Source organism: Eretmochelys imbricata, chromosome 1 (genome assembly GCF_965152235.1).
Source record: "Eretmochelys imbricata isolate rEreImb1 chromosome 1, rEreImb1.hap1, whole genome shotgun sequence".
NCBI classification, from domain to species: Eukaryota; Metazoa; Chordata; order Testudines; family Cheloniidae; genus Eretmochelys; species Eretmochelys imbricata.
Window position 1 is genome coordinate 98265054 of NC_135572.1, and position 24383 is coordinate 98289436.

At 42.9% G+C, this 24383-nt stretch overlaps 1 protein-coding gene across 1 annotated transcript in view; it reads right to left on the minus strand.

The window, feature by feature from the left end:
• Positions 1-24383, minus strand: part of UGGT2 (UDP-glucose glycoprotein glucosyltransferase 2) — a 282769-nt gene that overhangs the window by 122393 nt on the left and 135993 nt on the right. The window contains exons 16-21 of the mRNA XM_077807042.1: positions 22974-23105; positions 20902-21066; positions 6966-7089; positions 6789-6887; positions 5314-5408; positions 1479-1685 (exon numbers count right to left, since the gene is read on the minus strand). Coding sequence (XP_077663168.1) covers positions 1479-1685; positions 5314-5408; positions 6789-6887; positions 6966-7089; positions 20902-21066; positions 22974-23105 — 822 coding nt within the window. The remainder of the gene's footprint in view (positions 1-1478; positions 1686-5313; positions 5409-6788; positions 6888-6965; positions 7090-20901; positions 21067-22973; positions 23106-24383) is intronic.

The window sequence follows — 24383 nt, forward strand, 5'->3', positions numbered from 1 at the left end:
CAAATCACGGAGCTGTTCCTGGGCATGGCAGAAAGGAACTGAGGTGGCCAGAATGCCACATCCATTTATATAGCCTCACATTCAAAATGTCTGCTAACGCTGAGGGGAGATGTGAAGGGGGCATAAGCACTCCAACAGGCACTGCAAGTTGAAGTTCCACTGCCTAAGGAGCATACAATCAATGCATCCCATAAATGGAAATATACAGAGGCCATTTGAAGAACTTCCAAATATATTCTTGAACAGCTTTCCTAATTAATAATATTGAAGTACATAGCTGTTTTTGAAACCAGCATTGTAGTCTGCAGCTGTTACTTGGTGGCTAACATCTACCATACAAGTGACCTCTCACTCTGAATTGCTGACTGTGTTTCAAGTCAGTAATAATATAAGAAAACATTTTAAACAATTAATGTACTTTCCCTGCTTTAAGGTAAACAGACATGGAAAATGATTGCTGGAAGTTAAATAATTGAAGCTCTTTTTAATTGCAGTTGCATCAGTCCATGAAGATCATCACTATCATTGCTAAGGATATGATTTAGTCGCAGAAGTCGCAGATTCCGTGACTTTACCAGATCTCCATGACTTCTTTGGCTTCAGCTGTCAGTGGCTGCAGTCAAGGCCAGGACTGTGCACCCCCCTACCCTGCCCCAGTTGCGGCCAGAGTTGTGCACCCCTGCTACGCAGCTGTGGCTGGAACTGGGGCTGTGTGCCCCCATCCTGCGGCTGGAGGCAGGACTGTGCACTCCAGTCCTGTGACTTTGGCCGGGGCTGGAGCCAGGGTTATATCTCCCCACAACCCATGACAGTGGGGCTTGGGCTGTCAGTCGCCCCCACCATGGGGGTCTAGCTGTCATTCTTCTCCCTCTCCTTCCTCTCTCCCACCCGGCAGTTCTTTTTGGTAAAAGTCACGGACAGGTCACAGACTCCTGTGAATTTTTGTTTATTGTCTGCGACCTGTCCGTGACTTTTACTAAAAATAACCACGAAAAAATCTTAACCTTAATCATTGCTCAATAAATTCATTTACTCAATGTTTACAACAGAAGTAAGGTAACTTTTGGATTAAGCTGATAATTCTTTCACATAGGAGTTCCAAATTTAGTGTTTAAAAAGTGCAAATCAAGAAATGGCTTTAAAAAAATCAGTGATGACTAGAGCTATTTGGCTCTCAATGACCTGATAGCCACATTGTTCAGTAAATTGTGTTTTATTATTTTTCATAATAGAAAGATCTTTCAAAATACAAACAACATACCCCAGTAACTGTACTTAAGAACAATTATTTAATGGTTAAAATCTCTTTTTTTGACCCATGCTTTATGACACCAGGCAATAGAAAGCTATTCTCAGCTAGAAATGTGCCACCTACCATATAATGAAGTAAAGTATCTATGAAAAGAAAAAAAGTAATGAGCAATAGTTTATATAAATACATCAAGTGACTATTATTTAATAAAATGTTTTTTACTGACCGAAACAAGCAATTTCTTAATTTTAGTTCCTCTAGCAAGGGCTTTTGCTGTCTCCTCCTTAGCTATCTTACTTAGGAAAGTTTTTAAGCTGCTGTTTTTCTGTGTTAAAAAAGCGGTCAAAATTGCCCTTGCAATAGCCGTGTTATCTTCCGTTATTTTTGATATTGGATTGTTCACAATCCCAAGCCGCGTATGACTGCTTGTTTTCTGCAGACAAAGAAAAATATATAATTACAATCTCATAATTTAATCTACTCACACCTGATGTTAACTATTTATCATCTTAGTTGTCTGTGCAGTGAAATATCCTTAGAACAGTGGTTCTCAACCTTTCCAGACTACAGTACCCCTTTCAGGAGTCTGATTTGTCCTGCAAACCCCAAGTTTCACCTCACTTAAAAACTACTTGCTTACAAAATCAGACAAAAATACAAAAAAGTGTCACAGCACTTGCTTATTTCTCATTTTTACCATATAATTATAAAATAAATAGATTGGAATGTAAATATTCTACTTACATTTCAGTGTGATACTTACCATATAATAATATACACAGCAATATAAACAATTCATTGTCTATATGAAATTTTAGTTTGTACTCACTTCGCTAATTCTTTTTATGTAGCCTGTTGAAAAACTAGGCAAATATCTAGATGAGCTCACATACCCCCTGGAAGACCTCTGTGTACCCCAAGCAGTACACCTACCAGTGGTTGAGAACCACTGCCTTAAGAGTGTTTATTTTTGGCTATTAGTTTTAATGAAAAATATGTGTGTGACTGCTAAACTTAGACTTTCAGTTAGCAATAGAAAAGGCAGCTAGTAGGCAGATATTTACCCTGTAACAAACATTTTAAATACAAGATATTCTTCATGGAATGACTACTTTTGGCTACTCTGACAGTTCAGTAGGGAGGACATTTTAATTAGTGTTAATTATATGCCATATTTCACTTGCATAACTTTCAAAAATGGCTCAATGGATTTTCTCAAATTTCTCTGGAAGATTTAACTTCAGCAGAGAATAAACTGGAAAAATTTCACTTAATTATCCCCTGAATTTTGATAATAAATCAGAAAGAAAATCTTAAATACTTATTAAAGACAGTGATGACACACAAGGCTATGGAGGAAGAGACTGATAAGAAATTATTCTTTAGATAGGAGTGAGTAAGGCTGATCAGGTGACTTTCTTGTCCTCTAAAATCAAGGAGAAGCAAATGAAATGTATTGCAGTAAAGGATTAAATCAGTGGCATTCAAATTGTGGCCTCTGAGGCGCTAAATTGTAGCCCTTGACTGTGTTAAAAAGAAAATCTGTATTTGATTATTAATTATAAATGTGTATCCTGAACTGTACCCTGTGATTTCAAAAAGGAAATGCCCAAGTGGCCATACTCCAGCTAGGATAGGAGGAGAGCAACACATTCTGGCCACTCTCACTCCCTACCTCTGATGCCCCTTATGCCAGGGACTGTGAGGAGTGAGGTGTAGCAGCTGCTTACGCCAGCTCCACATCCTCTCAGGCAGCGGTGGGCAACCTGCGGCCCATCAGGATAATCTGCTGGCAGGCCGCAGGACAGTTTGTTTACATTGACCGTCCACAGGCACGGCCATCGGCCGCTCCCAATGGCTGTGGTTTGCCATTCCTGGCCAATGGAAGCTGCGGGAAGCTGCGCAGGCTGGCTGCCGCTTCCCACAGCTCCCATGTGCCGGGAGCGGCGAACTGTGGCCCCCTGGGAGCTGTGAGCAGCCGTGCCTGTGGACGGTCAATGTAAACAAATTGCCTCGCAGCCTGCCAGCAGATTACCCTGATGGGCTGCGTGCAGCCCACAGGCTGCCCACCATTGCTCTAAAGGACTCCACTTGGTGATGGTTTCCACTCCCCTTGTGCTTTCCTGAATGGAGTCAAAGGATTGGAACAGGGCAGAGAATCTTCCCCAAAGTACTGATGCAGTTCCTTGACCTTTTGAAACAATATGTTTGGCCATCAGGCTGAAAATTTTGAACACCACTAGACTGAATGATTCATACAGAAAAGGGGATTTATCCAGATCAATCCCTCTCCTAGTCAACTACAGCATCTCCCATGTGGAATTTTTTGTTAGTTAGTTTGGTATTTTTAATAGTATTTCATGTATTTGAGTTGTGGGATGCAGGCTATATAGAACATGGAGCATCACTTGTTTTAAGTTACTCTCTCTTTTTTTTTTTCTCCTGTTCTAGGATTTCTGCCTCTATGAGGTTTTTTTTTTTTTCCTTCTGGTGCCAGGAAACTGATAGACAGTTCTGACACCTTTCCTTCTTTCTCCATGGTAAATACCAATACAAGAAAAGCTCTATTTTCCCTCCTGGAGCTTACATGTGCACTACATACTGGACTCGTCAATGATTAGTAAATTTACTTTTATTAATTTCATTTTTTTCTTTATATCTTTTGCCATTCTCTTTCATTGGATACTTATTTCCCTACTCACAGCATTCGTTTTTTCTCACCGACACCTAACACATGTCAAATTTTAATGTTAAGGACATGTTATTGTTTGTGAAAGGTGCTAGAATAAGAACCCTGAAGATTAAAGTCTACAAAACAGACACAGCCTAGACACAGATAGTTAGCTTCTTAATGCTGCCACACCAATGTTTCAACCCTGACTGATAGTAACTACCTTTAGCAGAGCTCAAGTCACTCATTCTCCATGCTCATTCAATCCTTGCCTTCTTCTCTGTGATTACCAATAATGGAATCAATTAGTGAAAACTGCTGTTAATCTTTAATCCATGAAGAAGTTACCAAGTCATTTCACGTAGGCCAGTCACCCTCTGGATGGCAATGACTCTTGCTGATTACTAACACTGACTGTATTTGAAACTAGCAACCTACATTTGAAACAGTCTGTATTCCAGTTCTTCAATCCATCTAATTACTTCTCTGAGTAGCTATTCAACCAGGAATATGGGGAAATGAGAAGTAATAGAGGTAGTCCTGACATCTTTACTGTATGCTATAATTTCTCCACTGATAATTAGGTGTGGCTATGTCTACACTATGAGCTAGGGGTGTGATTCCCAGCTCATACACACATATTCTCACTATCAGAGTATAAATAGGGGTGTAACCACAGTAGCATGGCCAGCAGCAGCAGAAGCACAGATCAGCTGTGCCGAGCACAAATCTGCCCAAATTCCATGGGAACGTTTATGGCATGGCTTAGCCATGCTTCCGCTTTCACAGCTACAGTATTATTATTATACGCTAGCTCTTATCGAGGTAGCATGAGTATATGTATGCAAGCTTGAATCACTGCTCTAGCTCATAGCGCAGCCATAGCCTTTGATTCCAAATTTTAGAGGTAAAGAATTAAAATTTGTGTTACAGTTTACTTCACAAGTAAAACATTTTGTCCCCACTTCTAAACAATCCAAAAAGAGTTTGGAAAACGGACAGAGATCATCATTTAAGAAACTTCCAGAGGAAATGGATTGAATAATTCTCTCTTCTATATGACCCAGAAAGTCCCTTTTGCTATTGATGTTCTTATGGCATTTACTTGCAGTCCTTTAAATCCTGTTGGAAATACCACAGAACTAACAGAAATAAGCAATCTCAAATGCAGAAGACCCTTCACATTTCCATGAAACTAATTATTAGTCTATTAAAACGTTATATTATTTTACTAAGTCTGCCAATAAGTATTCTAAATCTTTGTTTCTTAAATTAGATTACTTTCATATCTGCTATAATTTAATAAACAGAGTTGTGGACAGTATTCATATTCTCCATAATTGCAGATACTAAAAACATTATTTTCCAATAGGAATTGTTAGAAACTCACCAGGTGTCTCAAAGCTTGAGAAAGCAGATGTCTCCCTGATGGCTTGTCAAAATCAGCAATAATCCAAATGGTAACTGCATATATTACATCTTCATCTGAAAATAACAAATAACCCAGTAAAATAATTTTATTCTAAAAAGTTTAAGTAGATGACAATATTTCCAAATAACAAAATCAAGGAAAGGCTCTCATCAATGTAACATAATCAGATGATAAACATCAATATTTATTTAATAAAGTTATTCTGTCTTGTGATGTACTGCTACACATTACTTCTTATCTAAATCACCACTGGTCGTGGTCTCTGCTCCTGCATGTTAGTGAGGTGGGAACTTATTTAAAATTCTAAATAGTATATTGTCTAGTGTTTCAATCATCCATTCCTTTCAAACTGAAGGTAAAAATATTCCAATATGCAAGAAAAAATATTCACTTATGTTCAAAATAATATTTAAATTGCAGTGCCAAAAAAATCCAAAGACAACAAAAAACCAAAAACCATCCAACAGCTACAGAAGCCAACCCTTTTACTCAGAGAGCAAGCACACAGATGAGTGCTAATCAATCAAAACATATTCTTCAGGAAACTTCAAGTAAGTCACTTCCTCTTCTCCAAAGACAGAGTTATAATAAATGTAGAGACTAAGCAGGGTAAACAGAGAAAAAAAAATAACAAATTGTGATCTTTAAAACAGGCAAAAGGAATTGAAAAAGTCAACATGGCATGAGTAGCAGCAATATACAAGTTAAGGGCTGGAGTACCTCCAGTAAATTTTAATATTAATAGATATTATAGAGAGGCTACTGCTTCTCCACAGATAATGTTCCAGATAAGTTTCTGTTTTAAACTGAAATTCGCACCCTCCCTAAAATCCTCAAGTGAAGTCATATCAGCCTGAAAATCAGAGTCTGTGGAGAAAATCTGAAGTAATTTGAATAAGGAGTTCCTGAAACAAAGCACCCTAAATATTAAGCTGTTTTTGTAGGTGCAAAAGCCTTCTAATACTTTTTGCCTACATCTATAGGGGGAAAAAACGGGGCATTAGACATGTGAATAACATGTGGTCAGATTCTTCTTTGGGAGTAATATTAAAGACAGATTTGCAAAATTAAGTAACAAAGCACTCTGTTACTTTTTTGGTTTCAAGTAATCAGATTACGTCTCCTGATTACTTTTTGCTTTAAAATAATCTAATACAATTAGGCCATTTTTTTAACAACTTTGATAGTGACTTCAAACGCATCATCAAACAAGCTTACTATCCCAAGAGATTTTGGATGTTGCATAAAAAACAAAAATCAGGGCTCACACAGATCCTTCTTAAACCAATCTTTCTATATATATTCACCTCAACCAACACTAACATTTCTTTATTATTCTGAATTTACTCATAACTACTGACTTGTATGCATTACTGCCATAATTGCAGGCAAACAGTATTACATAGTTAAAAGGTTGTACAAAATAAATTTACCTTTTTTTGTTAAATACTTCATGTTCTCTGAAATTACAGCACTCTTATCTTGTGAGTCCAAAAAGGAGAAAGTGGAGAAGTCTTCCACACCAACAGGAACTGCAAAGTTAAAAATATTATTTGTTACAATTAGGAGTTGAAAAAAATGATAACAAACCAGCCAAGAAAAGTATTTACCTGACGTGGATATGAAATTTATGTATCTTCTCTTAGTGCCAAGAATAGTGGGATTTATACGGGAAACTACATTATGCTGATCCATGAGGAAATCTACCGCATCCATATGATCATTTAGCAAGCCCTGTAATAGCAAAAATAAATCCCACTTTTCCATAATTCCCATTTAATTTAACAATTTTAAGATAAACACAAGAGGAGTATTTATCTATAAAATAAAATAAAATAAAATAAAATAAAATAAAATAAAATTCAGGATTGTCTCTCTGAGTGTCACTCTGAAGCCTAGAATGTCTGTGGGATTAGTGTGAAGAGATAGAAACAGGTACAAGCATGGCTTAGAGTTCATTTTGTTCAGAAGATCACCAGATTCAATCATGAGTGGGATTTGCGGGCTGTTACTGTCCAATTTTTAAGTTCTCAAGCCATTTTGACGTTATGAATTACATCCATGTGACAGCAAGGCATGTATCTATCAGAACAATTTACCAAGGGTCATGGTGGATACTCCATCACTGACAAATTTTAAATTAAGAGTGGATATTTTTCTAAAAAAATATGCTCTAGGAAAGTTCTAGGTCCTGTATTATACAGGAGGTCAGATTAGATGATCACAATGGTCCCCCCTGGCCTTGAAATCTATGAACCTACACCATGCCAAGAGTCCAATACCATTGTAACATGAGAGGTAAGCACCACCCTTACTCTACAGCTAATTTGCATGCAACAGCTTCATTGGTTGTATGAGGGAGGCTGCACAGATGGTGGATTACTTGGCCCAACTGCACAGTTCTTCAAAACTACCCACACAACACAACTAGCATACAACAAATGAAGGTTATTTACTTGTAACCAGAGTATTTTGAGATGACTCTGCATGTTCGCTCTTATAGGTACTGCACTGCCTGGTGGTGCCTAATGGTAGAACCTTCTCCAAGTCTTGCCTGCTGGAGCCCATGTGCAATCCCTCATACCCCTATCTTCTCCAAATGTTCTGAGGATGAGGCCATATAGTGTGGCGCTGTGCCTTCTATTGCCTCAACCCAGAATACCATAATAGAACTCTGAAAAACAGGAGAAGGTGGGTGGGAAGTGTGAATATGCAGAATCATCTTGAAAAACTCCTGTTACTAGTAACCAACCTTAATTTCCTCTTCACATGGTTCTGCATATTCCCACTTATGGATAGTTTAACAACCAGTGCTGGGAGATGGGCACACAATCCTAATTAAATAATGATTGAAGCACTGCTCTGCCACATTTGACATCTGCTCTAGTAGCTAGATCCACCGCATAATGTTTAGTGAATGTGATCAGTGACTTCCAAGTAGCAGCCCTGGAAACTTCCCTAATAGGAACATGTTTAAGACAAGCAAAAGATGCTGGTACAGCCCTAGTAGAATGAAACCATAAAACCAGCAGCTCACGAGTTTCAGCTTACTCATTACACTGCACAATGCATTGTTTAACCCCAGGGGTGGGGAGCGTACGGCCCATGGGCTGGATCTGGCCAGTTGCTTAATTTCATCCAGTCCGCGGTAAGTATTGGCAACCCCATCCCCTCCACAGGGCTGGAGCCATAAGCACTGGCTCACCCCACCACGGGCGGGAAGTCCTGAGCCTCCGTGCCCCCCACCCGTGGGGCTGGAGCCACGAGCGCCAGCTCGCCCCACTGTGGGGAAAGCCCCAAGCCTCCGCCCCCCTAAACCCCCCAGGCAGGTGAGTTGAACATTTTATATTTCTCTCTCTAAAAAAAAAAATAAATTAAGTTGCTTTTTACTTGTGTTTGGACCCCAATTAATTTTTCCTGTGGGTCAATGGCCCAAGATAGAAAATAGACTCCCCACTCCTGGTTTAACCCATATTGAAATACTCTGCGTAGGCACATTGTGACCCATATGATTCTTAGCATACGAAACAATCAGTCGATGACTTCCTAAAACTCTTAGTTCTATCTAAGAGTGGCTGGTCTACACTATCACGGTAAGTTGACCTAAGTTACGCTACTTCAGTTACGTGAATAACTTCACTGAAGTCGACTTTGCTTATGTCAACTTACCGCGGTGTCTACACTGTGCTGTGTCGACGGGAGATGCTCTCCCGCCAACTTATCTTACTCCTCTCAGGGAGCTGGAGTACTGGAGTCAATGGGGGAGTGCTCTGCCATCGACTTAGCAAGTCTTCACCAGACCAGCTAAACTGACACTGCTGCATTGATCGCAGCAGTGCGGATCTAAGTGTAGACATGGCCTAAGTAGTATGCAAGAGCCCACTCTCTGTCTAACGTACGTAAGGCAGACTCTCCTTTATTAGCATGAGGTTTCAGAAATAAAACTGGTAAATTAGTTGTGCAGACACTATTTTTGGTAAAAACTTGGGATCAGGCCTAAAACCACCTTATCTTTGAGAAAATTCATAAACAGCAAGTCAGCCACCAGGGCTTGCAATTCACTCACCTTCTGGCTGATGTAATAGTGCTAATAAATAGCCTTTTACAATTAACCAGAACATTCTGTACCAACAAAAAACCAGTGCTCAAGACTAGTCAAAGTCCGATAGCCCAAGCCATCAGATGAAGCGACTTCAGATATAACTGCAGAACCCTGCCTTGCTGCTGTGACAAAATGTCTGGAGACAGAGGAGGATACCTGTTTCATCTGTCTGACAGATGGAGCTGGTCCGTGTACCCACTGTTGTCTTTGCCAAGGTGAGGCAATCAATATAATTTTTGCTCTGTCCTGACGAATTTTCTTCACCACTTTCTAAATCAATGGAAAAAAGTGTGTGAGGGGGAAACATACAGTAGGTCCTCTCCTCAATGAAGAAAGCAAGCATCCAAAAGGGACTGATGGTCCCTCCCTGTTCTTGATGAGATGAGGGGATACCTTTTGTTTCTTTCTGTCACAAAACAGATCTACATCAGGCTGACCTTAATGGGAAAAGATGTCTTGAACTACTTTATCCTTCAGGGACCACTTGTAAATCAGAGAAATGTTCCTAATGAGATGATTCACAAGCACACTGCTTTCCCCTGCCAAATGCAGGTCCACCTGATAGATCCTGTGAAGACTGTAGCAATCCCATAACCTGACCGCTTTGGCACATAACTGGAATGAAGGACCTCCCCTTTGTTTGTTTAAAGAACACACAATGTTGTTATGTGTTGTCTATCACCTGAACCACCCTTCCCTGTGAGGAAGGAACTGTCTGAGAGCCAAACAAATGGCTCTTAATTCCAGCACACTGATCTGCACACACTTTTCTTGAAAAGCCCAATGACCTTGGGTTGTAAATTGTGCTGAACAGGCTCCTCATCCAGTGTTATCGTTATCGATGGTGAAGGAAGATTAAACAAAACACCCCTGAGAACACTTGGCCTGTTTGTCCATCACCTCAGCCAATCTAGAATGCCCTAAGGCATGGTGACAAATATTATAAAAACTATCTCAGCGGGGTGTGTAAACTCAAAACATCCAATGCTTCATTGGACACATTCTGAGATGGGCAAAGGGGATTACGTAAATGGTAGCTGCCATCAATCTCATAAGACCAAGGCTCAAATTTGCTAAATAACTTAGAATCATAGAAGATTAGAGTTGGAAGACACCTCAGGAGGTCATCTGGTCCACCCCCTGCTCAAAATGTGTTCTGTTTTTAAAAACCTCTCTTCTGAAAGAAAACTCCCCACATTGCTGAGTCCAGTATAGAACCTATAAAGGCAATTCTCTGAGTTAGGCAGAGATTTGACTATTTGAAGTTGAGAAGCAGACCCAGATCTGAAAAGACGGAGATTGTAACCACAATGTGGAGTGACAGAACCTTGCGAATAGCAGCTTTCAGCAGCCAATCATCCAAATGCAGGTAAACAAAGATCCCGTTTTGTCAGATGTGCTGCTACCACAGCAACACACCTTAAAAAAAACCTAAAGCTGTGGATCTAGTTATCTTTGATGTTCCCTAAAGCTCTAATTACTGAAAAGACATCCCTTTCAAAGGGGAGATCTTCTACTTCAACCTTCCTGTCCGCTGCCAAGGAAGACAAATGGAGCCAACATGCCCCCTCAAGGAGACTGTGGATGCCAAAGATCTGTCAGAAGAGTCTGCAGCATCAAATGATGCCCTGAGGTCATGCTTTGCCACATACTGTCCTTCAGTCAGAAGAGCCTTAGCCAGTCTTCTTTTGTCCTCTCACAATTCTTGCTTGAAACATGGCATTTTCCCCCCAAGATGCAAATGGTACCAGGACATCACAGCCTGTTAATTAGGAAGAGAAGAGGACAAGAACACTTTTCTCCCAAGTACATCTGTTTTCCTGCCCTCTCTATCTGCAGGGATAGAATGATCTTGGCCATACCTAAACCTGTTACTGGCAACAGCTAACACCAGCGAATTTGATACAGGATGGGTGTGGAAATAAGAGAAACCTTCCAGTGCCTTGCTGTGGTTCCATCATGGAACACCCAAGACACAGCTGATATTTCCTCACCCATACCTGATACAGCTTGTCCACTTTCTTAGAAACAGGCTGTTAGGAATCCAGAGTTGACCAAATAACTTTAATGGGCTGCAATAGACCATCCAAAATAGGAAGTGACCTATTCACGGAAGTAGCTCCAAAATTGTCAAATACCTGATGGGAGGTTTCCTCCACAGCTCCTGAAGGTAAGTTCAATGTGGCTATCTTGTGATCCACCAGGTCAGGGAACTGCAAAGCATCCTCAGAAGGGGAGGATGCTGAAGCCACCCTCACATGCTTATCCGGCAACTCTAGGTATTGTGCACATCCCCCACACAATTGCCAGAAAATTTTCCCTCAATGGTATCCATCAGGACGGCTCAAGCACCCTCTATTGCCGTGCACCACTAGCACTAGTATAAAGCGCCCAGGTGACCCAGTGCCCCCTCAGTTCCTTCTTTCCAGAAACTCCAACGTAAAGGGGTAAGAGGGTGGGTCATGGAATGGACATATGCAACACATCTTGAAGAACAAGTTATGAAAAATTAGTAACATTTTTCTTCTTTGAGCGGTTGCACATGTGCATTCCGCTCTTGGTGACACTCAAGCAGTGATGTAGGCAGGGGGATCAGATTCACATATACACAGACTGTAACACAGCTTGACCAAATTTGGCATCATTCCTAGAGTAATGGGTGATGACACAATGGGAGGAGAAAGTGTGCACTGATGACAAGGTTGCTGCTTTACAAATGTCCTGGATAGAGATCTGTGCTAAGAATGCCAGTAAGGATGTTTGTGATCTTGTGGAATGAGCAGTCAGGTACTTGGCGGTGAAATACCTGCCTGATCGTAACAAGTGTGGATACACAGTTATCCAAAATGAAATTCTGTGTGAAGAGATTGGAGACCTCTCATTTTGTCCGCTACAGTCATAAACAGTTAGGTGGACTTCCTTTTCTATGTAGAATGCTATAGCCCATCTAACATCCAATGAGTGTGGTCATTATTCATTCTTATTTACATAAGGCTTTGGGTAAAAGACAAGTAGATAAATTGCTTGATTTCTATGAAATTGCTAAACTACCTTTGGGAGGAAACTTAGTTGAGGATGTAAATACACCTTATTTTTAAAGAAGACTGTGTACAATGGCTCTGATGTGAAGGCACGGAGTTCAGAAACTCTTCTGGCAGACGTGATGGTAATTAAGACTACCACCTTCCAGGAGAGAAATAGGAAGGAGAACGTTGCTAAAGACTCACGTGGTGGACTCATAAGTTTTGACACGACCAAGTTCAAGTCCCAAGGGGGAACAGGCTTCCTTACTTGAGGGTATAACTTTTCTAGGACTTTGAGGAATCTGACTGCAATGTCATTTGAAAAAAACAGAATTGTTAACCACCCGAGGATGGAAAGCTGATATTGTTGCCAGATGAACCTTGACAGAAGAAATTGCTAAACCTTGCAGTTTCGGGTGCAACAAAGAGTCGAGTATATTTTGGACGGATGAATGCAACAGCAAGATTACAGTTTGGGAAGCCCAGACTGAGAACCGCTTCATTTTTCACAGGTAGACGGGTCTGGTGGAGGACTTTCAACTATTAAGTCAGACCTGGCGAACTTGATCCAAACAAGCTTGTTTTCTGGAATTCAGTCATAGAACTTCCAGGCAGTTAAACGAAGGTAACTCAGGTTTTGGTGGAGCAGCTGACAGTGGTCCTGAGAGATCAGATCTGGGTAAAATGGGAGTGAGATTAGAGTCGCTACTGAGAGGCCTAACAGAGTAGAGAACCAGTGTTGGCCGGGCCATGCTGGAGATACCCATATAAGACAAGCATGGTTTCACTTGATCTTTAGTAGCACTTTATGTAGGAGTGGAATTAGGGGGAAAGCATAATAAAGCTGTCGCATTCAGGGTACCAGGATGACGTCCATGATGGAACCCGGACTGCAGCCTGGAAGAGAGCAGAATTGGTGACATGAAGAGACACCTCCATCAGAGACCAAAGCCCTGAATTCTGAGGAGCCCCAAGTGAGCTACCTACCCTAGCACTGATGCGTCTGACACCAAACTCACTGACAGTTGAAGGCAGATAAAGGGAATGCCCACACAAACATTGAGAGACTGCAACCACCAGATCAGAGAGATGAGAACCTGTAAAGGTACTGTGAGTACAGTGTCCAAACAGAGATGGCTTGGCAAGTACACTGAGGTCAGCCATGTCTGGAGAGGTCTAAGGTTCAGTCTTATGGATTGTACCACATACATGCATTAGGCCATGTGGCTTAGGAGCCTCACATAGTTTTGGGCTGTGGTGAATGGATGATCTTTGTGGTGTGTCACCAGGGATTGGACTGATTGGAATCGTAACTCTGGGAGGAACGCCCAGGCCTGGATAGAGTTCATAACCACCCTAATAAATTCTATCCTCTGTATCTGACAGAAGGTAGACTTGTCTGTATTGATCAAAAGGCCTAGGGCATTGAACAGGGGCAGGAAAATTTTTTGGCCTGAGGGTCACATCGGGTTTCCAAAATTGTATGGAGGGCTGGTTAGGGGAGGCTGTGCCTCCCCAACCAACCAGGCATGGCCCGGCCCCGCCCCTTATCCAACCCCCCTGCTTCTCACCCCCTGACGGCCCCCCCGGGACTCCTGCCCCATCCAACCCCTCCTGTTCCCTGTCCCCTGATGGCCCCGTCCTGGGACCCGTGCCTCATCCAACCCCACCTGTCCCCTGACCACCCCCGAAGTGCCCGCTCCTGACTGCCCCCTGCCATCCCATCCAACCTCTCCTTTCTTTCCTGACTGCCCCTCAGGGACCCCTCTTCCCCCATTCAACCCCCCTGTTCCCTGCCCTCTGACTACCCTGATCCCTATCCACACCCCTGCCTCCTGACCACCACCCTGAACTCCTCTTCCCTCTATCCAACAACCCGTTGCTCCCTGCCCCCTTACCGCGCTGCCTGGAGCACTGGTGGCTGGTGGCACGACAGCCGCACCGCCCAGAGCACCAGGACAGGCAGCTGTGCCGCCTGGCTGGAGCCAGCCATGCCACCCCGCAGCACAGAGCACTGGGTCAAGCCACAGCTCTGACCTGCGCTGCCCGGCAAGAACTCGCAGCCCTGCCACCCAGAGCATTGTGCCCGCGGCACAATGAGCTGAGACTGCAGGGGCGGGGGGCTATCCTCCTGGGCCAGGAGCTCAGGGGCTGGGCAGGAGGATCCCGCGGCCTGGATGTGGCCCTCCTCTGGCCTTGAACATCAACTGGATGAGTCAAATGCTGGAAACAACCTAAGCCCTGAACAGACCCTTGACTAGCCAGTCATCCAGATAAGGGTAGACCTGCACCCCTAATCTCCTCAGGAGAGCTGCCAGTATGGCCATACATTTTGTGAACAACCAAGGAACTGCAGTCAGGCCAAACAGAAGCACCATGAATTAGTAATGTGAATGGTTCTGTGCCCTTGATATACTGACACATGGAAGTAGGCATCTGTTAAATTGAGGGCAGTGTACCAGTCTCTGGAATCCTGAGAGGAAATAACGGATGCCAGGTTGACCATGAAAAACTTTCATTTTTTTGAGATAGTTGCTGAGTTGGTGCTCATCTAAAATAGGCCTGAGATCTCACTTGGCCTTCAAAATTTGAAAATAATGGGAGTAGAAACTCCTCCCTCTTAAATTCTGTGAAACCTCTTCTATGGTTCCAAACTGAAGGACGGACTGAATAACCTGATTACATGAGAGGGGCCCATGGAGGAGGACAGGGAGGGAGAATAGGAAGGAAGGGTAGAAATGAATTGGAGGATGTAATGCACTTTTACAGTGCTCAACAATCAATGGTCTGTGGTGATATGGGACTGAGCACTTGGGAAAGGCAGTTTGCAAATAAAGGAAAAATAGGATCTGGCATCATGGGAACTGGTATGGCATCCTTGAGTGTTCCTTCAAAATGCCTGCTTAGAACCTCTTGGATATCTGGGTGGGGCAGGCATTGATGCAGAGGTAAAAGGGGTGGTGTTCTATGCCTATAATCCCTATTTCTTTTTCTCTGCAGGCCCTGACGGGCACCTGGGGCAGAGTACCAGAGGTGTTGTTTAGGCCTGTAGTGCTTCCTTGAAGGGGTTGGGGGTGTACAACACGAGGGACTTTAAGATTGCTCTCGAATCCTTTAGCCCATGAAGCTTTGCGTCCATCCATCTGCTCCGAAAATAGCAAGGCTCCTTCAAAGGACAGGTCCTGAACAGCCTGTTGGACCTCCTGTGGGAGCCCAAAGGACTGTAACCAGGAACTCCTATGCATGGTAACTGCGGAAGCCATGGCCCTGATAGCTGAATCAGCCACATCCAGAGAAGCCTGTAAAGAGGCCCATGCCATACCCTTGTCCAATAGCAAGGAGAACTCCTGCCTAGACTGTTGTGGCAGCAAGTCTTTGAATTTTTGCCTGGAGTCCCACAAGTTAAAATCAGACCTGTCCAGCACCTGCTGGTTTGTAATCATGAGTTGTAACCCCCTGTAGAATAAACTTTCCTACTAAACAGATTTTCAGGGTTGTGCCCTGATGTCCCTGCCTTTCTCTCTCATTGGCAGCAGATATCATAAGGGACCCCAGGAGGGGATGGCTCTAGAGGAACTCATAACATTGAGCAGTACTAAGTAGTTTCATTCAACCCTTTTTGAAATGTGTGTGTGTGGGGGGGAAGGATGTAAGGACCTGCCACAGACTCTTAACTGGGCCTATAATGGCCTCATTGAGAGCAGTGCTACTTTAGAAGGACCTGCAGTGGCTAAAGTATCAGCCAGGCTGTGGAGGCCTCCTTTACTACCTCCATCTGAACACCCAGCTTTAAGGCCCCCCTCTTTCACAACTCTTGGTTGTTGTTATAGTCATCTAGCGGAGGCAACATGCCCCCTCCAGATATTGCTCATCCAGGGAGGAGAAAGAGGAGGCCAGCACTGGCTGTGGGTGCTCTTCTTCCCCTTCTTCATCTGCAGAGTCCCATTGAGCTGGCTGTTGGGGCCTGGTACCAAGCTCAGCACCAGAGTCCAGAACAGGTGCAGCCCAGTGGAAAGGCCACCAAATAGGAGAGCCTGGGATACACCCTGAAAATTGGGGGAAAACCTCAAAGATTCCAAAAGGACCACTAGACCAGCACAGGTCCCCAGTGATCTCCTGGCAAACAACTTAATGGTACTCCTGTATCCGGATCCATGGAAATGTGAAACCAGTTCCTCGGGCAGGAAGAGTAGTATCCGATCTCTGACTCAGGCGACGATGAGTCTCCTTCCACTGACGCCGGAGATCAGTGTCCAGGCACGCAGCACAGGTTTTCCCTTTGATTGTACCAAAGGGCAAACCGTCCTGGGTATGGGAGGCTGGCATGGTACCGAGCTGTTACATGGTACTGGCATGTAACAATCCAGCTGGTTCCTCCATGCCTGCTAGCACCAATAACAATGACTCTTGTACTGCCAGCGATACTGGTACCGACGGCAAGAGGATATCCCTGGCAGCTGCAAACACCTCTGGCGTGGTTGATACCAAGATAGTACCGGTACAGTGCAGCTGACATGGAAGCCTCTTCTGGCTCTGGACTCAACGGTACCTGTGTAGGTGTCAAAGTCAACCATGCTGGCTTCTGCAGTATTGAGGCAGAGGAGTGCCACTGGATTTCTGGGCTTTCTTGTCATGACCCCGAAACTTAGGATGTTCTAAGTCCTCATGGACTGAGCGAGAAGATTTGCTTGACTTAGGCAGGATTGTATCTGACTTCTTTTAAATAAATTTAGAGGAGGATTTGCTCTTGCATTTATGAAGGCTCCCTGCCTTCCCGACAAAACCCCAACAGGGGATCGCTGGGAGTAGATTCCCTTCTCTTAAGTCAGACCTTGTGGCAGGAGTTGCACTCTTTACTGAGTGAGACTGATGTTCTGTGGGGGTTCCCCTGGCCTGGGGGTCTGTACGGCCTCATAGCTTTCTCCATTAGGTGCTTCTTAAGATGAAGTTCCTACCTGTCACAGATGCAACTGGGGAAAGAGTGGCAGATACTGCACCTGCTGCAATGTGAGTTCCCTAAGGCACTACAGACTGTGTTGATGGTCATCGCTGACCAAGAAAGAGTGTGGGTCAGGAAGCACAGATTTTGAAGCCCAGGGCCCTGGGCATAGTCCAGTGCCTATAACTGGGATGCAGTCGAGAGAGGGGGAATGGGACAGTGAATCTAACTATAAAAGTTTGCTAAAACTATAGAGTAAAATTCTGATCTATTTACAAAATATGCATTTTATTTATTTATAGATCAAAGAATAAATGAAGACAAAGGTCAGGACATTGGAGATTTAGAACCAGGCCATGCAGTTGTAAAAAGGAAATGGAAAGGCAGTTAGGTTGCTCCACCTCAGTTGGAGGCATGAGGAGAGTGAGGGCACATGCACAGACCTATGGACACTGCTTTTAAGAATTCTCCGACTCCAGATACAGAGTGCATGTGTACCCACAGTGGAATACACATAGGGACCAGCATTTGAAGAAGCAGCAGCAGTACCTGAAGCCTTGTATGCCTGTCCCTATGAGCTTGGGAGTGAAAGATCAGCTAATGGAACACCCAGAGAGTGTCCTTTGCCCAGACATTTAAGACACCTCACTTCAGACGTGGGCAAACTATGGCCCACAGGCCACATCCCTTGAGCGCCCGTCTAGGGAGGCTAGCCCCCCGCCCCTCCTCCGCTGTCCCCCCTCCCCGGCAGCTATGCCCCCGTGCGGGCAGCACTCTGGGCAGCGGGGCTGCACGCTCCTGCAGGGCAGCGCGGCAGTGTGTCTGGCTCCGGCCGGGCAGCGCGGCTGCCAGACATGCTGCTCTGAGCGGCATGGTAAGGGGTTAGATAAGGGGCAGTGGTCCCAGGGGGGCAGTCAGAGGCCAGGGGGCTTTTGGATGGGATGGATGTTCAGGGTGGGGGCGGTCAGGGGACGAGGAGCAGGGGGGGTTGGATAGGCATGGTAGTCCCAGAGGGCCTGTCAGAGGTCAGGGGTGTGGATAGGGGTCGGGGCAGTCAGGGGACAGGAGGCATGGGGGGTTGGATAGCGGGTGGGGTCCCGGGGGAGTGGTTAGGGTCAGTGGGTCTCGGTAGGGGCTGGTCAGGGGACAAGAAGCAGGGGCAGGGGTGTTGGATGGGTCGGGAGTTCTGAGGGGGGGGGGCAGTCGGGGGGCAGGAAGTGGGAGGGGGCAGATAGGGGGCAGGAGCCAGGCTGTTTGGGGAGGCACAGCCTTCCCTACCCCCCCTCCATACAGTTTTGCAACCCCGATGTGGCCTTCAGGCAACAAAGTTTGCCCACCCCTGCTTTACATGTTTGTCCAACACAGGGAAAACAGTAGGGCATGAAACGCATCTCTTAGAGCACACCTTCTTTTTCTTTTGCAGTTCTGCCGTAACACATGGAACCAACCTTACAAATGTATACACTATTCATACCAAAAAACATTCTCTGCTACAAATTATACTAAGAACAAACAACTATAGTTATAAAGTTAACAAGGCAATAAAAATGGAGAAAATGCTGGGTCTAAAGGACTGGAGTGGTTCACTTCCATCCACCACGGCGGTTGTAAGGAACTGAGGTAGTAGGCAGAGCAGAGCCCCTGCCCTCAGGAACATTCAAAGGCACCTAGGGAAGGACTAGTAGTGGGCACACATGTGGTCCGGCAAGCACTGCTTGGAAAAGGTTCTACTGTTAGGCACCACCAGGCAGCAGAGTACTCATAAGCGGGAATATGCAAAGCCACTCGAAGAAGAATCCCGAACACACAGAGCCCCTCATCGCAGCACACGTCCCAGATTTGACACCCACACAACCCTCCCAGCACAACACAACTCAAACCCAACAACACTACCAGCACACACAACAACCTGCAACACATATAGCCCCTCAGGGAAGCACATACTCCTCATTTGCCACTTGCAAAAATCAACACAATTCTCCCAGTCTAATCCCCTAGACACAAATCAACACAACCGCTCACACAACAATATATCCAGCTGTCATAAATATAAAGGGAAGGGTAACCACCTTTCTGTATACATTGCTATACAATCCCTCCTGGCCAGAGGCAAAACCCTTTCACCTGTAAAGGGTTAAGAAGCTAAGATAACCTCGCTGGCACCTGACCCAAAATGACCAATGAGGGCACAAGATACTTTCAAATCTGGAGGGGCGGGGAACAAAGGGTCTGTCTGTCTGCGTGACGCTTTTGCCAGGAACAGATCAGGAATGCAGCCTTACAACTCCTGTTAAGTTAGTAAGTAATCTAGCTAGAAAATGCATTTAGATTTCCTTTTTTTTTAATGGCTGGTAAAATAAGCTGTGCTGGATGGAATGTATATTCCTGTTTTTGTGTCTTTCTTTAACTTAAGGTTTTGCCTAGAGGGATTCTCTATGGTTTGAATCTGATTACCCTGTAAGGTATTTACCATCCTGGTTTTACAGAGGTGATTCTTTTACTTTCTCTTTAATTAAAATTCTTCTTTTAAGAACCTGATTTCTTTTTCATTGTTCTTAAGATCCAAGGGTTTGGGTCTGTGTTCACCTATACAAACTGGTGAGGATTCTTATCAAGCCTTTCCCAGGAAAGGGGGTGTAGGGCCTGGGGGGATATTTTGGGCGAAGACAACTCCAAGTGGGCTCTTTCCCTGTTCTTTGTTTAAAACGCTTGGTGGTGGCAGCATACGGTTTAAGACCAAGGCAAAGTTTGTACCTTGAGGAAGTTTTTAACCTAAGCTGGTAAGAATAAGCTTAGGGGGTCTTTCATGCAGGTCCCCACATCTGTACCCTAGAGTTCAGACTGGGGAAGGAACCTTGACACCAGCACACACAGTAACCCCACTCGGAAGCCTAGAATATCTGTGGAATCAGCATGAAGTGATGGAAACAGCTAAAAGCATGGCTGAGAACTCTTTTAGGGTATCACCAGGGTGAATAATCACTGGGATATTCACAATGTGTTACCATCCAATTTTTAAATTGTTAGCCATTTTTTACTTTTAAACATACATGGTTTACAAATTACACTCATGTGACAGCACAGGCTGTCAGCTACCAGTATGAATTTATGTTTCTGTTTAGTTTAGAGCTTTTATATATCCAATGCTAAGATAAGGACTGCTTAAACAGAAAAGAAATATATAAATAATACACACAAGAGATTTTAACATTTTAGGTCCAAATTTTCTTATGAATGGCTACAATTCATCTTCACTTCTTGGCTGAAAACATTTCAAGGATTAACATGTATTTAGAGCTTCAATAATCAACATGCATTAAGTTTCAAATTCATGAATGTAAATTAAAGTAATGATGTAACTTCAGCTTTCATAACAATAATTTCAAACTACCTCATTACAAAAAATATAGGTTGTAATCATGACTGTAACAATCTACTGACAAGTATTTCACCTTACATTCTTTCATAAATGCTCAGCATACCATGAAAACTGCCCTCTGGAAGAACCCCATGGCATCAATGATCCTCTGGAGAATAACTGTGTCTAATTCTGCAGCAGCCATCTCTTCACCATTAAAGGGCACACCATTAAACAGAGCTTGAGGCAATGGACCCAGGCCGGTCTTTTTATAAAAGGCTACTCCTGCCTATTCAAATCAGAAATATCACAGAGTTAAACAGAATGTGGCTGACTGTAGTAAGAAAGAAAACTAATATCAAGAGACAATGTAGACCAATGTCCAAGCACTTTGTGTTGTGGCCTACTTCTATGAGTCATAAAGAGTAAATTGAATTCACAATTCTGTTAGGATTTTTCAGAAAGCAGCTTGGAAAAATTAATCAGTTAAATAGTACATGAAGCACACATTTATCAAAAAGGAAGGACAAAAACTCCTGTAAATTCATATAAAGATTTTTTTAAAACCCTTGTTTTTATGCCACTCTGTGGCAGTCTTGCTAAGAGCTATTATTTATCATGCACTATTTAAAGAATATTCATCAAATAAAGCACAGAGGATTTTACAGATCAGACATGGTTGAAGATATATGGTTGAAAATAATGCTTGTATGGACTTCTGCAGAAAATTACCTACATTATTATAATAAAAGAAAACATTCCCTTCCAGTACTATGCATAAAATTCAGTGCTCTATTTCCTGTTTCCTTTAACTCTGTCACTCTGAACTTCACCAACAGGGAAGTACGGTGACTCTCCTCTACACATCGTGGTTGACCTTTATTTAATGATATATTGGTAAATCTTAAACACAAACCTTTGATTACAAACTACAGAATACTTTTTTTTATAGAAACATCTATTGATAATAGAAGCAGCAGCTACTGATAACAGAAAGTATATGTTTCAAGATAGACATATTTGCCAATTGTCAGAACAAGTCTTTGCTTGGAAAAATGTTTCACATCTGAAAATTTCAGGAATCCAAATTAACAGAAAAAACAACACAGTTTCACTTTGTGCCAACAATGTGGCTCTCTAGAAAAGATCTCTACTCCAATTTACAAATAATCCTACAAACTAGAAGACCAATTCATAAGATTTCAGTATAGAAAAATCAATGTATGAAAAAATAAAATAGGCTTAAAATATAATAGGACACGTCCTACCTCTCATACCTCAGTCAGAACGCCCACCTCCACTTTATGTGACCTGGTACTTAAATGAACTACAGAATGGTTGCAACTTTATACTTTAACTGAGAAATCCTTGCTACATTAAACTAAAATTGTGAGAATAAATTGTAAAAATGTTCATTTTTTTATTTGGAAGATTTGCCCTTAGTCTCTCACTGAACATCAGCAAGAGGGCATGCATCTCTAAAGTCTTCCAGATAATCTTGAAACTCAAGACTTACATTCTAGTCTGGGGATTGCACAGTCAATTCCCTATAGAAGGCCTCTTGTTTTCTTTACCAGTCAACTGTATGTGCATTTCAGCTTACCACATTGTAATCCTTAGAATTTATGATGTCATGATTGGAAGCAAAATTTTCACAGTACATAGTCACTTTCTAAAGAACATAAACTTCATTTCACCTCAGAATCAGGTGAAGGCTAGAGAAAGTTCCCTGGCAATCTCCCTGACTGGTCAGCATTATATGCTCATACAAATGAATAATGTATGTTTGTGCCTTCGCTACCTTTCCAGTCTCTGACACTAGGAATCCTGTGATTCTGAGTCAGAATGGCCATACCCACCAGGCAGATTCTTTGCCAGGAAGGTATGATTTGCCTAGAAGATAGAATTTCTTCCTTAGCCAGGCTGCTTGGGTAACCTACCACCTACAGCAAATCATACACATCTAATAAACTTATCACTAGGTACCTTCCATAGTAGCAGATGTATACAGTAGATAGGAGTCAGGACTAAATATTATTCTTGGGGACAATAATCCAAATGGACCCTTCCAACATGCAACAGACTGGAAAAAATTCCAACCCCATTGCATTTAAGTGGTTTAACTCTTAGAAACCATTAAATGCAAAACTAAGCCCTGTGCAGAGTACTATTCTTGCAACTCTTCTCTTAACATACCTTCCTTTTCTCATCATATTCAGAGTCAACACCCAATATACTCTGAATGTCAGCATGAGGAAACTCACTTCTAAGAACATTCCTCACATGGTTCACAGTGAAAACTTCTCCATCTTTCATTTCATGGTACATCTGTGAAAATTATAAAACAGATAAAAAACAAAGCTATTTTACCTACATATTAATATTACTTCATCATTTATCAAAACAATATAAATTGTTTTTAAGTAGAACATAGGATCTGCCATCAGATCACTGGTCTAATTAGTCTACTATCCTATCTTTGGCAGTGGTTAATATCTTATATTGCAGAGGAAAGTACATCCAATACTCCGGGTCAGCTAACAATGCTTTTTGTGACTGAGAATTCCTTTCTATTCCCTCGTCTTAGCATGAACGTTAGAAACAAAAGACTAGAAGGGTTGCCCTCCCACCACTGGCTATTGAGCTCTGTCCCCCAACTTCACAAGTAACCCTTGTCATACAGTACCACTTATAACATTTGTCCAGCTCTCTCTTAAAACTAATTAAGTTGTTTGCCCCCACAGCTCCTATTGGGATGCTGTTCCAGAACCTCACTCCTCCAATGGTTAAACACGTTCTAATTTCCAGCCTTCCTGTGTTCATAGCTACTTGACACCCATTTGTTCTTGTACCAATATTGTCCTTTAGCTTAAATAGCTCTTCACCTTCCCTCACGTTTACTCCCCTGATGTATTTAGCGAAAGCAAGCATAACCCCTCTCTGCCCTCCTTTTGCGAGGCTAAACAAGGAAAGCTCTTCCAGACTCCTCTCATAAGATAGGCCCTCCACTCCCCTGATCATCCTAGTACATCTTCGCTATACCTGTTTCAGTTTGAATTCATCTTTCTTGATCATGGGTGACTACAATTGTATACAGTATTCTAGATGAGTCTTACCAGAGCCTTGTACAATGGCAATAATACTTCTCTTTCTCTACTGGAAATGCCTCACCTGATACATCCTAGGATCGCATTTGCCTTTTTCAGAGCCATATTATACTGGTGGCTTATAGTCATTGTGTGATCAACCCACACACCCAGGTCTCTCTCCTCTTCCATCATTGCCAACTGATGAGCCCCCAGCTAGCAGAAGATATTCTTATTATTTGACCCTAAGTGCATGACACTGTATTTGTACTATTGAATTTCATTCCATTTTTGTCACTCCAGTCTTCTAGGTCATCCAGATTTTCCAGTCCTCCTCTGCATTGACAACATGTCCCAACTTTGTATCATGAGAAAATTTCACTAGCACACTCCCTCTTTTTGTTCCAAGGTCGTTAATAAAAATATTGAATAAGATTGGTCCCAAGACTGATCCCTGAGGAACTCCACTAGTAACCTCCCTCCAATTGGATCGTTCATCTTTCAGCATAACCAGCTGCCT